Here is a 12,209-nt window from a genome sequence, read left to right on the forward strand (position 1 = left end):
ACTTGACACTGAGATGAGAGAATCATATACTAGAAAACAGACATATTCTGTGAGGTTATTTGTGTAATACTACGCATTTTAGCCTAAGTAGATAATTTTAAGGGCATAAGGAATAAATATGTGAAGTCGGGACATTTTACTGGACACTGTGGACCTGTCTATCAGCTTAGAAGCTGAAGAGGGCCCTCATCGTTAGATGGAAGAGACTTTTGTACAAAAGGTTGTCCCTCTGAGCATTATTCCTTTAAGTTTGTTGATAATTGTTGTGCATGTGAATTCCTACACTGCTGAGGTCCTTGAACGCACCACATGCGTACTGCTCAGCTCGGAGCATATCGGCTGAACTGTCCCTCCATGTGTCTACAGTGTGTGCGTCCATTGAGCCGTGAGTTATGTTGTTGTATTCATATGTTACACTATGTTGATATTTCTGTTCTATTTACGAGTCAACTGATGACTGCAGTAGTTTTGGCCATCAGATTTCATTATGTGATAAACACTTAGTTGCTAATGAGTGTCAGACAAGTAGCTGCTAACTAGCAATAGCCTGTGTGCCTTATGCTAGGTTACTGTACTGCTAATCTTTTGCATATCAATGCTCATTCTCTGTTTATTGATTAATAATGATTTAAGTTCATAAATCATTTGGAGCTGTAGTTGTTATCTGATTGGAGATATAGTATACTGTATATCTAACTCAGTATATTTTTATGTTAAGTTGTACCTTATTTCTAATCAATCTGTATTGTTGTGTTTAACATTGCAGAAACCACACACACACACACGCCCACTGGAATTCATAAAGGGTTGAACTTTATTGCTGGCTCTGTCCTTCATTCTGCACCTACCTGTGTCCTGACCCGACACCCTGAAGTGGTTGCTGCCACCTAAGATCCTATATAGTCAATCTGTCATACAACTTTCCCTCTCAACTCACGTTCCATCTGAGTTACGAGGCCATGAAAGAGGCCTCATCATTGGAAGTCAAAGTGTATTTTTGTTGTGTTCTCTGTTTTGTTATAGTTAAGGTTCGTGTTGGTGCTATTGTTACCCACAGTACCAGGGGTGCAGAAGTCTTTTTTTTTCTTTTTTATCTAGGCGTTCAGGGCTTCAATTATACTTAAATGACATACAATGCAAAGTACCAAGTCAATTAAGGTCATTACGTATAATGTAAATGGTCTAGGCAATCCAATCAAGAGAAACAAAATTATGGCAAAATTAAAGAGGGAAGAAGTAGAAGTAGCTCTCCTCCAAGAGACACATTTATCAAATTCGGAACATGAAAAACTTATAAGATGGCGATTTAATCAATACTCGTCTTCCTATAGACAGGGCTCAAAGAGAGGGGTGGTAATCTTAATTTCTAAGAAATTAAATTTTGAGTGCATTTATGAAAAGAAAGACTTGGATGGGAGATTTGTTCTGGTCCAAGGTTATTTACAGGGTGCTTTAGTTACCTTCTTGAATGTTTACGCTCCTCCACTATCTGAGTGGACATTTTTCAAACAAATTTTTGAGTTATTAGTCTCGGAAGCGCAGGGCACCCTAATCTGTGGTGGAGACTTCAATGTTAGACTACACCCAACCCTGGACTCATCAAAACCCTGCCACACAGGAGAAAAGAAGACTACTAAAAATATAAAAATAATGATGAGGGAGCTCGGTCTCTGTGATACTTGGAGAGAACTGAATCCGACTAAAAAAGACTTCACTTTTTTTTCTCACCCACATTTGATCTATTCTAGGCTTGATTATTACCTTATGTATCAAAGGGACATTTATAGGGTTACAAATTGCAATATTGGGACTATGGATTTATCAGATCATGCACCAGTCTACTTAAATGTAACATTAGACACCGAAAAAAAGAGGACCATTTGGAGCCTAAACACAGGGATCCTAGATCCAATGCGGGAACAAATAAGAACAGACATAAAGCAATATTTTGATGAAAACGACAACGGAGAAGTATCCCCACTAACTCTTTGGGATGCTTGCAAAGTGGTTCTAAGGGGAAAACTTATAGGCTACTGCTCGAGTTTGAAAAAACAGAGAAAAGCAAAAATTGAACAGTTACAGTCGGAACTGGAAAAATTAGAGAATGCACATAAAAAGACCTTAAATCCAGGAATAAAAATGGAAATGAGTAAGAAAAAAAACGAATTGAATGAAATTTACTCAAATGATATTAAGAAAAAATTAACCCTTCTAAAACAAAAATACTATGAAACCGGAAGTAAATCAGCTAAATTATTAGCTTACAAATTAAAAAAGCAACAGGCAGAAAATACAATTCATAAAATAAGAGACCCCATTACCAACTCTACACACTACAAAATAAAAGATATCCAACAAACCTTTGAAACATTTCATACCAATCTATATGCCCAACCCAAAACGGATGAAGAAGCGATGGAAGCTTTTTTTAAACTCATAAAATTACCCAAAGTGAGCGATGAACAAAATAGGTTTCTAATTGGTGAAATTACAGATGAAGAAATTAAAAAGGCAATATCACATTCAAGGATAAACAAAGCGTCAGGGCCAGACGGATTTCCGGCGGAGTGGTACAAAGAGATGAAGGACTTACTCACCCCTAGAATGAAAACTACATACAACTATGTGCTTAAAACTGGTATTGTTCCTCTCTCTTGGAAAGAAGCAGTGATCTCTGTGATACCAAAAGACGGTAAAGACAAGTTAGACTGTGGAAGCTATCAGCCGATAAGTGTTTTGAACCAAGACTATAAGATCTTTACCCACATCTTGGCAAAAAGAATTGAAAATATTCTCCCTCAGATAATAAGTCTAGATCAAACAGGTTTTATTCAGCAAAGGCAGACACAAGATAGCATTCGCCGAACGCTACATGTGATTGAGGAGATAAACAAAAATAAACTCCAGGCAGTATTGTTAAGTCTTGACGCCAAGAAGGCTTTTGATCGGGTTAATTGGGAGTTCCTATTTCGACTATTGGACAAATTTGGATTTCATCAAATTTTTATTAAAACTATTAAAGCACTATATAATAAACCAAAAGCCAGAGTAAAAATAAATGGAGCAATTTCAAACCCATTTGGCCTGGAAAGAGGGACTAGACAAGGCTGCCCGTTGAGCCCATTGTTGTTCGCATTGTTTATCGAACCGTTAAATCAGGGGATTACTCAGAATAATAATATCTCTGGTATAAAAATATTAGACCAAGAATACAAGATTTCCTTATTTGCTGACGACGTTTTAATTAGTTTGTCAAACCCCGAAAATTCAATTTTGAAACTACTATCATTCCTAGATGCTTTTGGTTCTGTCTCAGGCTATAAACTGAACATCCAAAAGACCCAAATATTAAACTTCAATTACAAACCTAGCCAAAACATTACTTCTAAGATTCAAATAAAATGGGATCTAGAACATATGAAGTATCTGGGAGTCAACATCCCAAAAGATTTATCAAAGTTATACAACTTAAATTTTGATCTATTAAATAAAAAATTAAAGGAAGATATAAAGAGATGGAATCTTATTCCAATATTAAGTTTTGAATCTCGACTTGAATCGGTAAAAATGAACATCCTACCAAGGATATTATATCTATTCCAGACCCTCCCAATTGAAATAAATGATAAACAATTTAACGAATGGGATAAATTATTATCACGCTACATTTGGCAGGGGAAAAAACCGAGAATAAGGTTCCAAACTCTTCAAATATCAAAAAATAAGGGTGGACTGGCTCTTCCCAGCCTAAAAGATGACTATGTATCAGCCCAGCTAAGGATCCTGTTTTGTTGGTGCGTCTCAGATTACAAAGCAAGATGGAAGGAAATTGAAGAAAACATATCGGGGACGACACCAATTCAAGCAAGAATAGGGGATAAAAGACTAATTAAATGCTTGATGGAAACAGGAAATAAATGGATCAACCTAACACTGAAAACATGGTTAAACGTTATCTCGAGAAATGATATGTTAGAAGAGGTGAAGATTCTGAAATGGTGCTGCTACGATCTTGACTTTGCCCCAAATAAGATGGATGCCAACTATAGGAGATGGGTTAGCCTGGGTCTCTCCTCATATTGTACCTTGTTCAACCAGACAACACTGAAGAGCTTTCAGATGTTGAAAAGATTACATGGTCTCAACAATAGTGACTTTTTTAGATTTCTTCAGGTACGCCACCACCTAAACAGCACTATGTTAAAAAGTCAAAAGGCGTTGGAAAACAGTTTATTAAAAGTGTTTATCAGTGCTTATAGGACAGATTCCATGCTTAAAGTAATCTCTAGACTTTATAGAGGCCTGCAGGAAATAAAAACAGTGAATACCACATATATAAAACAAAAATGGGACAGGGAAACCAACAGCTGCCTTTCAGAAGATACCTGGATTAAATACTGTGAATTTCAGTGGAGGATATCATGCTCAAACACATGGAGATCTTTTGGCTGGAAGTGTCTCATTAGATATTTCATTACACCTGCTCAGCAGGGCTACCACACAGGATCTTCTAGCTGTTGGAGGTTGTGTCGTTCTCAGGAAGCCAATCACTACCATTTGTTCTGGGCCTGTCCAAGAATAAATATTTTCTGGCGCAAGGTTTATTCAGAACTAACAACAATATTTGGTACTGTCATCACATTTAACTGGGACAAACTTCTTTTTGGTTTTGTACACTCAGCTAATGTAAGTGAGAAAAATAAATATTTATTTGGAATACTGAGTCTAGCTGCTAGAAAAGCAATTACAAAGAAATGGCTCAAGCCAGACGTCCCATCTATAGATGAATCTATGATATTATTTACAATGTGTATGTAATGGAAAGAATCACTTTTTCAATGAGGCTCCAGCAATCCAAATTCAATGACATCTGGAAGCAATGGAAAATGTACATTTCTCTGAAACGCCCTTCTTTTGTTTAAGTTTCTTTTCTATATCAAGTTGTACTGGATTGGTTACACTTTGCTGTAATTTTGTGACAGAAAGCACCCCATGTTCATGTTGTGTTACTTTATAAAATGCTTTGTAAAAGGAAAAACAATAAATATAAAAAAAAAAAAAAAAAGAAAACACACACACGAAAGGGAGACACGGATAGACACACTGGCTGCAGGGGGGGGGGGGGGGGTCAAAACACAAAAACAAACAGGGAAAGAGCGAGAGAGGGAGGCAGAGACGAGTTGCTGTCAAGTGAAGGACGACGTGAAATTAATCTTGGAAGTGGAGGGAGTTGTTTGACCCACAGCACACGGTGTTATAATTATATAATATATTATATTTTAGGGACCCCCTTGAAAATGAGATGCTACATCTCAAGGGGCTATCCTTTAATAAATTCAATTCAATTCAATTCAATATGAGGTTATTTACTTATCCATGATGTAAAAAAAAAAAACAGCTCTGAATGTGAGTAAACAACAGCTGAGGAGCAGAGGCGCTTGCGACCGCCGTGGAGAAATCAGCGTCTGGTGTGAACTGGAGGGACGCGGCTCGCGGCCGCTTCGCTTCACGGCGCTTCCGCGTCCGGTGTGAACCTGGCGTTACTTGAGTAAATGTTGTGGCTACTCTACCCACCTCTGGTCCTGGTCTCAGGAAACTAAAACTAAACACATTCAACTGAACACAAACCTGTTAACAAACCCCACCCACCCACATCTGATGTGATGCTTCAGACCAGTCAGTCTTTATCTGAGTCAAACGCTCTGACTTTAAGATCAGATTCAGATCATCTCTGAAGAGTCATTAGGTGCGTTTCCATCAGCTGTTTAGATGCGCATCGAGATGTATCGCATCGGAAAATGATGATGGAAACGCCGTGATTCGCATTAACATCCCCTGATTCGCACAAACTGAAATACGCTCGCTATGGCCGGGTTTTGGTTGATTCGAATGGGATGGAAACAGCTCTATGCGAATCAAGTGTGACGTAGCGCACTTTCACCCCGTCTACTCCCGTGTTTGCAGTTCGCTCACAAGACAACATCAGGGTTTCCGCTGTCACACAACAATTAATTAATTAATTGTGGCACCGCCATGGCAAAATAAAAGCCCCCACACACCTTCATAATGACGGTACTGCACTTCTTCATAGTTCCTCCTCAGTAAAAACGAAACGCCTATCAACCAGCGCATCCAGCGTTTATCATTAATAAAGTCTGTGGCAGCCGCGACTCTCTCTCTCTCTCTCTCACACACACACACACACACGGACAGGTCGCGTTATGAAGGTAATGAAGTTTTATCCAGCTAAATCGCGCTAATGTGTTCAAATCAGACCGTCAATCCGTCCGGGGGGGGTGCAAAGTCCGTAGATGGAAACACACACAATTCGAATTTCTTTTAATGCGCATTTCCCAGTAATTCGAATCACTTTGGATGGAAACATGGCTATTGTCAGTGAGAGAGAAGAACAACTGGAACCATGAGACAACAACTATTTCAAACGTCCTTCATTCATGACATCAAAGTCAATGATTCAAGTTATGAATGAAGATCAATCAGGTTCAGTTGTGGATCAAAGATCAAAGATCTACAACAGTAACAGTCAGTGAACTGACCTCAGAGTCTCCAGTCTACAGTCTGGACTCTCCAGAAAACCACTCAGATCCTTCACTCCTGAATCCTGCAGGTTGTTTCCACTCAGGTCCAGGTGTCTCAGGTGGGAGGGGTTGAACTTCAGAGCTGAGACCAGAGAAGAACAGCTGATCTCTGACAAACTGCAGTTCTTCAATCTGAATAAAGAATAAAAGCAGTGAGTTGAGGACAAAGCTCCTTGTTGACAGCGTTCAGTGTCTCATCATCTGTTCAGAGCTGAAGAAGCTTCAGAAAGAACAAGTTTAGAAAATGAAAGTCCAACATCTGAAGCAACAGGAAGCAGGTTAAACAGTCACATAGAGAGAAAACAGCTCATTAATATTCATGAGAAGCTGCTGCTGCTTCAACACAGACGCAGTGACTCCGCCTCTTCACCTGTCAGCTCCACCTGTGGCTCCATCCAGACAAACTCATGTTGAGCAGCCACATTGATCAGAGATTTACTGATGATGCTCAAGTTTTCAAAGACAACAAACATGTGAGGCTGAACTCTGTTGCCATGACAACAAACATGTGATAGAAACACATGTTGAATGAAGCAGCTGATGAAGCTCAGAGACAGAAAAACCTGCTGACTGACTTCACACATTGAACCTGCTCCAACTTCTTCAAAGAGCTGAAACCAGCACACACACAACTTGTTATTATGGGATGTTGGGCTGGAGGGAAAAATCTGTTCTCCCAACATGAATAATCCAGTATGGACTCATAAAAGCTGAGGTTGATGTTTAACACTCCTGTGTCTGACACAACCAGAGGTGTTCAGGTGTAGAGCTGCTGGTGTCACCTGAACAAAGAGCAAACTGGTTTTTATTCTACACATGATGAAATAAAATAAATGAATGGTGAACATTAATGTTTGTAACAATGCAGCAGGTCAGAGGAACAATTTACAGCTTCAGTTCTCTGAGAATCTCATTCATATCCAAACAAATAGAAACTGTCAGTGAAATATCTCTGACTGAATCAAATCCAATGGAGTCAGGACCCTGTGGATCCAGACTGAATCCATCCAGCAGATCCATGGCAACACCAGCTCTAATGACATGTTGGCTTTGAATATTTCACTACAAACATCACAGAGCCTCAGGAAAGAGGAGGAGCCACCAGCTATTGATTATAGATCAGTGATTGTCTGACACATTACATGTGTTTCTGTAGTGGAGGTGAAATGTGAAGAGAAACAGAGACTGGACTAAAACCAGAGAAGAAGAAAACAGACGTCACCATGACGACCCTCAGTGTGGATCAGTCTAATATCAGCCTCATGTCTGCAGCTCAGTGTCAACACAACTTTCACTTCACATTCATCTGAGCACAGAAATAAAACAGAGTCTGACCTCAGAGTCTCCAGTCGACAGTCTGGACTCTCCAGAAAACCACTCAGATCCTTCACTCCTGAATCCTGCAGCTTGTTCCAGCTCAGGTCCAGGTGTCTCAGGTGGGAGGGGTTGGACTTCAGAGCTGAGCCCAGAGAAGAACAGCTGATCTCTGACAAACTGCAGTTCTCCAATCTGAATAAAAAATAAAAGCAGTACAACATTAATTCTTGGTCCTGGTTAGAGGTGGGTAGAACCGTGCTACATTTATTCTGTTACATTTACTTGGGTAAGTTTTTGGATAAACTGTACTTGTAAGAGTAGTTTTAATGCAGCGTACTTTTTACTTTTACTTTAGTATAATTGTGAAGAAGAAGCGGTACTTTTACTCCGTTACATTGAGCTACATTCTGCTTGCTACTCGCTACTTTTTATCGATGCAATGCGCAATCTGTTTGTTTAGGGTAACACACACAAAGAGTTTATGACATTTCATAGGCGTCTGTATGCATATGTAAGTTATTGTGGCTGACTTTGCTTTACTTTGTTACTTTGTAAAGATTTCATTTCTTGTCTCGGTTGTTAAGTGTTGTTCTTTGACAATATCTGAATTTGTTCTTTGCTGTTTTATATTTTTGCGTAGTTGCTTACGTTCATGCGCTGATTATTTAATTATTTATTTTCTTACTCTTACTCAAGTAAATATTTGGATGACTACTTTTTACTTTTACTTGAGTAATATTATTATAAAGTAACAATACTCTCACTTGAGTAAATGTTTTGGCTGCTCTCTACCCACCTCTGGTCCTGGTCTCAGGAAACTAAAACTAAACACATTCAACTGAACACAAACCTGTGGACAAACCCCACCCACCCACATCTAATGTGATGCTTCAGACCAGTCAGTCTTTATCCGAGTCAAATGCTCTGACTTTAAGATCAGATTCAAATCATTTCTGTAAACAAAATGAAGACTGGTCTAACACTACAGAGCAGTCTAACATGTGTTTGTGACAGCGCCCCCTGAAGGTTGAAGTGAAGTAAACACAGACATTATTGATGAGGACTGAGTGAAATGAGCTGAAAGTGAAGAGTCATTGTCAGTGAGAGAGAAGAACAACTGGAAACACGAGACAACAACTATTTCAAACGTCCTTCATTCATGACATCAAAGTCAATGATTCAAGTTCTGAGTGAAGATCAATCAGGTTCAGTTGTGGATCAAATATCTCAGATCTACAACAGTAACAGTCAGTGAACTGACCCCAGAGTCTCCAGTCTACAGTCTGGACTCTCCAGAAAACCACTCAGATCCTTCAGGTCTGAATCCTGCAGCTTGTTGTCACTCAGGTTCAGTTCTCTCAGGTGGGAGGGGTTGGACTTCAGAGCTGAGACCAGAGAAGAACAGCTGATCTCTGACAACCTGCAGCCCTGCAATCTGAATAAAGAATAAAAGCAGTGAGTTGAGGACAAAGTTCCTTGTTGACAGTGTTCAATGTCTCATCATCTGTTAAGAGCTGAAGAAGCTTCAGAAAGAACAATAATTCGAAAATTAAAGTCCCAACAGCGGAAGCAACAGGAAGCAGGTTAAACAGTTATTTTGGCCCCGTCCACACAAATCCGTTTATTTCGAATCCGTATAAATACTTTATTGGATTGGCCTCGCGTCCACACGGCGTATATTTTGAAAATGGGTCCCAGAGTGGGAAAATTTGAAAACGCCGCCCCAGCGTTTTCGTCTGGACGGCCAATACGGATTTCTTCTGAAACGATGATGTCATGCCCCCCGCCGCTCTACCTGTAACCTGAGACACACACACACACACACCGCTGCAGCAGCTGCACAGTCTATGGACGTAACAACAACGGCCGGGTCGCTCAGACGCTGCGTGTCAGAGTAAATATGACCATCAGTGATGATTAAACAGGCGCGATGCCTGCTCTGACTCTGTGAAAATAATCTGCTCGTTGGCAGGTTTAGGCTACTTGAAGAAACCCTGAGTCGCACATCGAATATCAGGCTACACGTCACCGCTGACGTTCTCTCAGATCTGAACTATCCTCTTCGTTTTTATCACTTTGCAGGTTAATCACCTTCCAGCAGCCAGAAAAAGATAAACTCACATTTTATTTGTCTTTCTTTCATTCCTACAGATAGCTACAAAAGTAACAATCATAGGCATGTAGGATATATATTTTTTCCAACAAAGCAAATTCAAAGTTTGTGTAATTTGCATTGAGGATAACATTAAACACCCATGGGGGCACGCCACCAGATGCGCATTTCTCCGTGCCGCGCCTCGGCCCCTCAGCTGTGTGTCTGTGTATCATGTGTAGCCCGTATGTGTGTGTAGCCTGTGTGAATGTGTGTATTAATCTCTCGCGCGCTCTGTGATGAATAACTAACTCTGTGTGATGAATAACACAAACCGCTGCAGAGCGCGAGCCTGGCACAGAGGTGCGCGCCCTGGCACATCTGACACAATCGGTTAACGACACCGAAAGGAGGCTATTTAGCGTCCGACGTCTATGTTAAGCACACATTCTTATTGATATTGTAGGGTCCGGCCCGACGTAACTACAACAACATAACACAAACTTATCTGACAACTCTCACTTCTTCCTCTGCTCCTCCTCACTCACTCACCTACACACAGACACACACACACCCCAGCCCCTCAGTTTCTCATCCAACCATACCCTACCTGCCCGTACACATTCACAGTCAGTCAGAAATCACGGAACTTAAACATCAGAACAAGAACATTACTGCGGGGTTGCTACAATATTTTCAGTTGTGCAGCCGGCTATTATTTATTAATAATGAGCGATGAGTCCCATGATATGCGCACCAGTGTTTGTTTGTAGAGCCCGGTTTAGGTGTGCACGCGTCGGGGGGTGGGGGGGGTGGGGGGTTATAATACATAATACACCCCCCCCCCCCCCCCCATGATGGTAACATACTCTGTGAACCAGGTTTTCTTCAACTAACCCTGAGTTTCTACTCTTTATCTATTTTTCTGAAGCTTGCAGACTGAAAGCAGCGGCTGAGGATTATTATGAATATTTGATCATTCCTTGATGAGTATTTGTTTGATCGTTCCCGTTTTTCTGCGTCATCAGTTTATCTGAACAGCCGTCACATGGCTCATATGACACATCAGTTCAGAGCAAATTGCACTTTTTTCTGTCTTTCTCTCTTTTTTCCATAAGGTAGGTTATCAGTCTATCAATAGGTCCTAATCAATGTAGTATGAAGAGACTCGATCCACAATAAATTTATTTCCAGGTGTGACTGATACATAGACTACATGCACAACCCTGTCATGTATGTAATGGAGACAAACTTGAACATATCCAGTTAACACATTTGGAGAAGGCAGTGTAAATACATTTAGATGTTGCTGTTAAATAGACAATATAATATTGGCAGGGTTGGGACAGCTAAAAAAAAAATGAGTATTTAGCTGAGAAGATTTAATAACATTATTTTTTACATTTTTCTGTTCAGGAGCTTTGTAACAAAATAATTTACGTAAAGTCATGTGATTCTGATATCACATGTTGAATGCAGGTTAAACAACATCATAACTGCCTGTAATACATTTATACCACACCCAAACTTTATTTTTTATAAATGTTGATTTTTACAAATATGAATATAAATTAGGCTACTTTATTCATCTTAATTATTAACTTTTATTAATTTTTAGTGAAACACTTGAGATCAAACTTTTTCTTTTTTCAATTAATCCTCACGTACCTATTGTCTCGGTCAACAATCAGAGCTCACCATCTTTTTTTTTTGGAATATGTACTCATATTCTGCGTCAGCATTCACATGTCTAACTCCACTAGTGAGAAGTAGGTTCTCTGTTCCTACACTCCTTGTGCTGTATTTTGAACAATAATAAAGTGTTCAAACCTCTGCCTTCTTCCACATGTTCATCTACTCGGCAGGATGTTAGGACACAGGATATGTGTTAATCAGCATCTGTTGCCACTGCATTGTTAAGAAAAAAAAGAACACTCTCGTTCACATTAGTGTTGAGGACTTATCTACATGCTTCAGAGAGTATATGCTCACCTGGACACTTCTGATGCAACGGTCAGAATAACTTTCTTTGACCACTGGGGCGCCACGGGACTGTTTCTCACCTTTTCTGTTCAGCCTCTACACTTCTGACTTTGAACGTAATTCCAGCACATGTTTCCTGCAGAAATACTCAGATGACTCTGCTGTTGTGGGCTGCATTAGGAGAGGATGCGAGAGGGAATAGGCTACAGGAGCACTGT

General features: G+C 40.0%; 1 protein-coding gene across 1 annotated transcript in view; it reads right to left on the reverse strand.

Annotated features, from left to right (window-relative positions):
* Positions 1-12,209, reverse strand: part of LOC310990603 (uncharacterized protein) — a gene marked incomplete at both ends in the record, with an annotated part of 161,546 nt that overhangs the window by 12,665 nt on the left and 136,672 nt on the right. The window contains 2 exons of the mRNA XM_083978046.1: positions 6,558-6,731; positions 7,935-8,108. Of these exons, the coding sequence (XP_083834172.1) occupies positions 6,558-6,731; positions 7,935-8,108 (348 nt within the window). The remainder of the gene's footprint in view (positions 1-6,557; positions 6,732-7,934; positions 8,109-12,209) is intronic.

Source organism: Trachurus trachurus, assembly GCF_905171665.1.
Source record: "Trachurus trachurus genome assembly, chromosome: 1".
Lineage (NCBI taxonomy): Eukaryota > Metazoa > Chordata > Actinopteri > Carangiformes > Carangidae > Trachurus > Trachurus trachurus.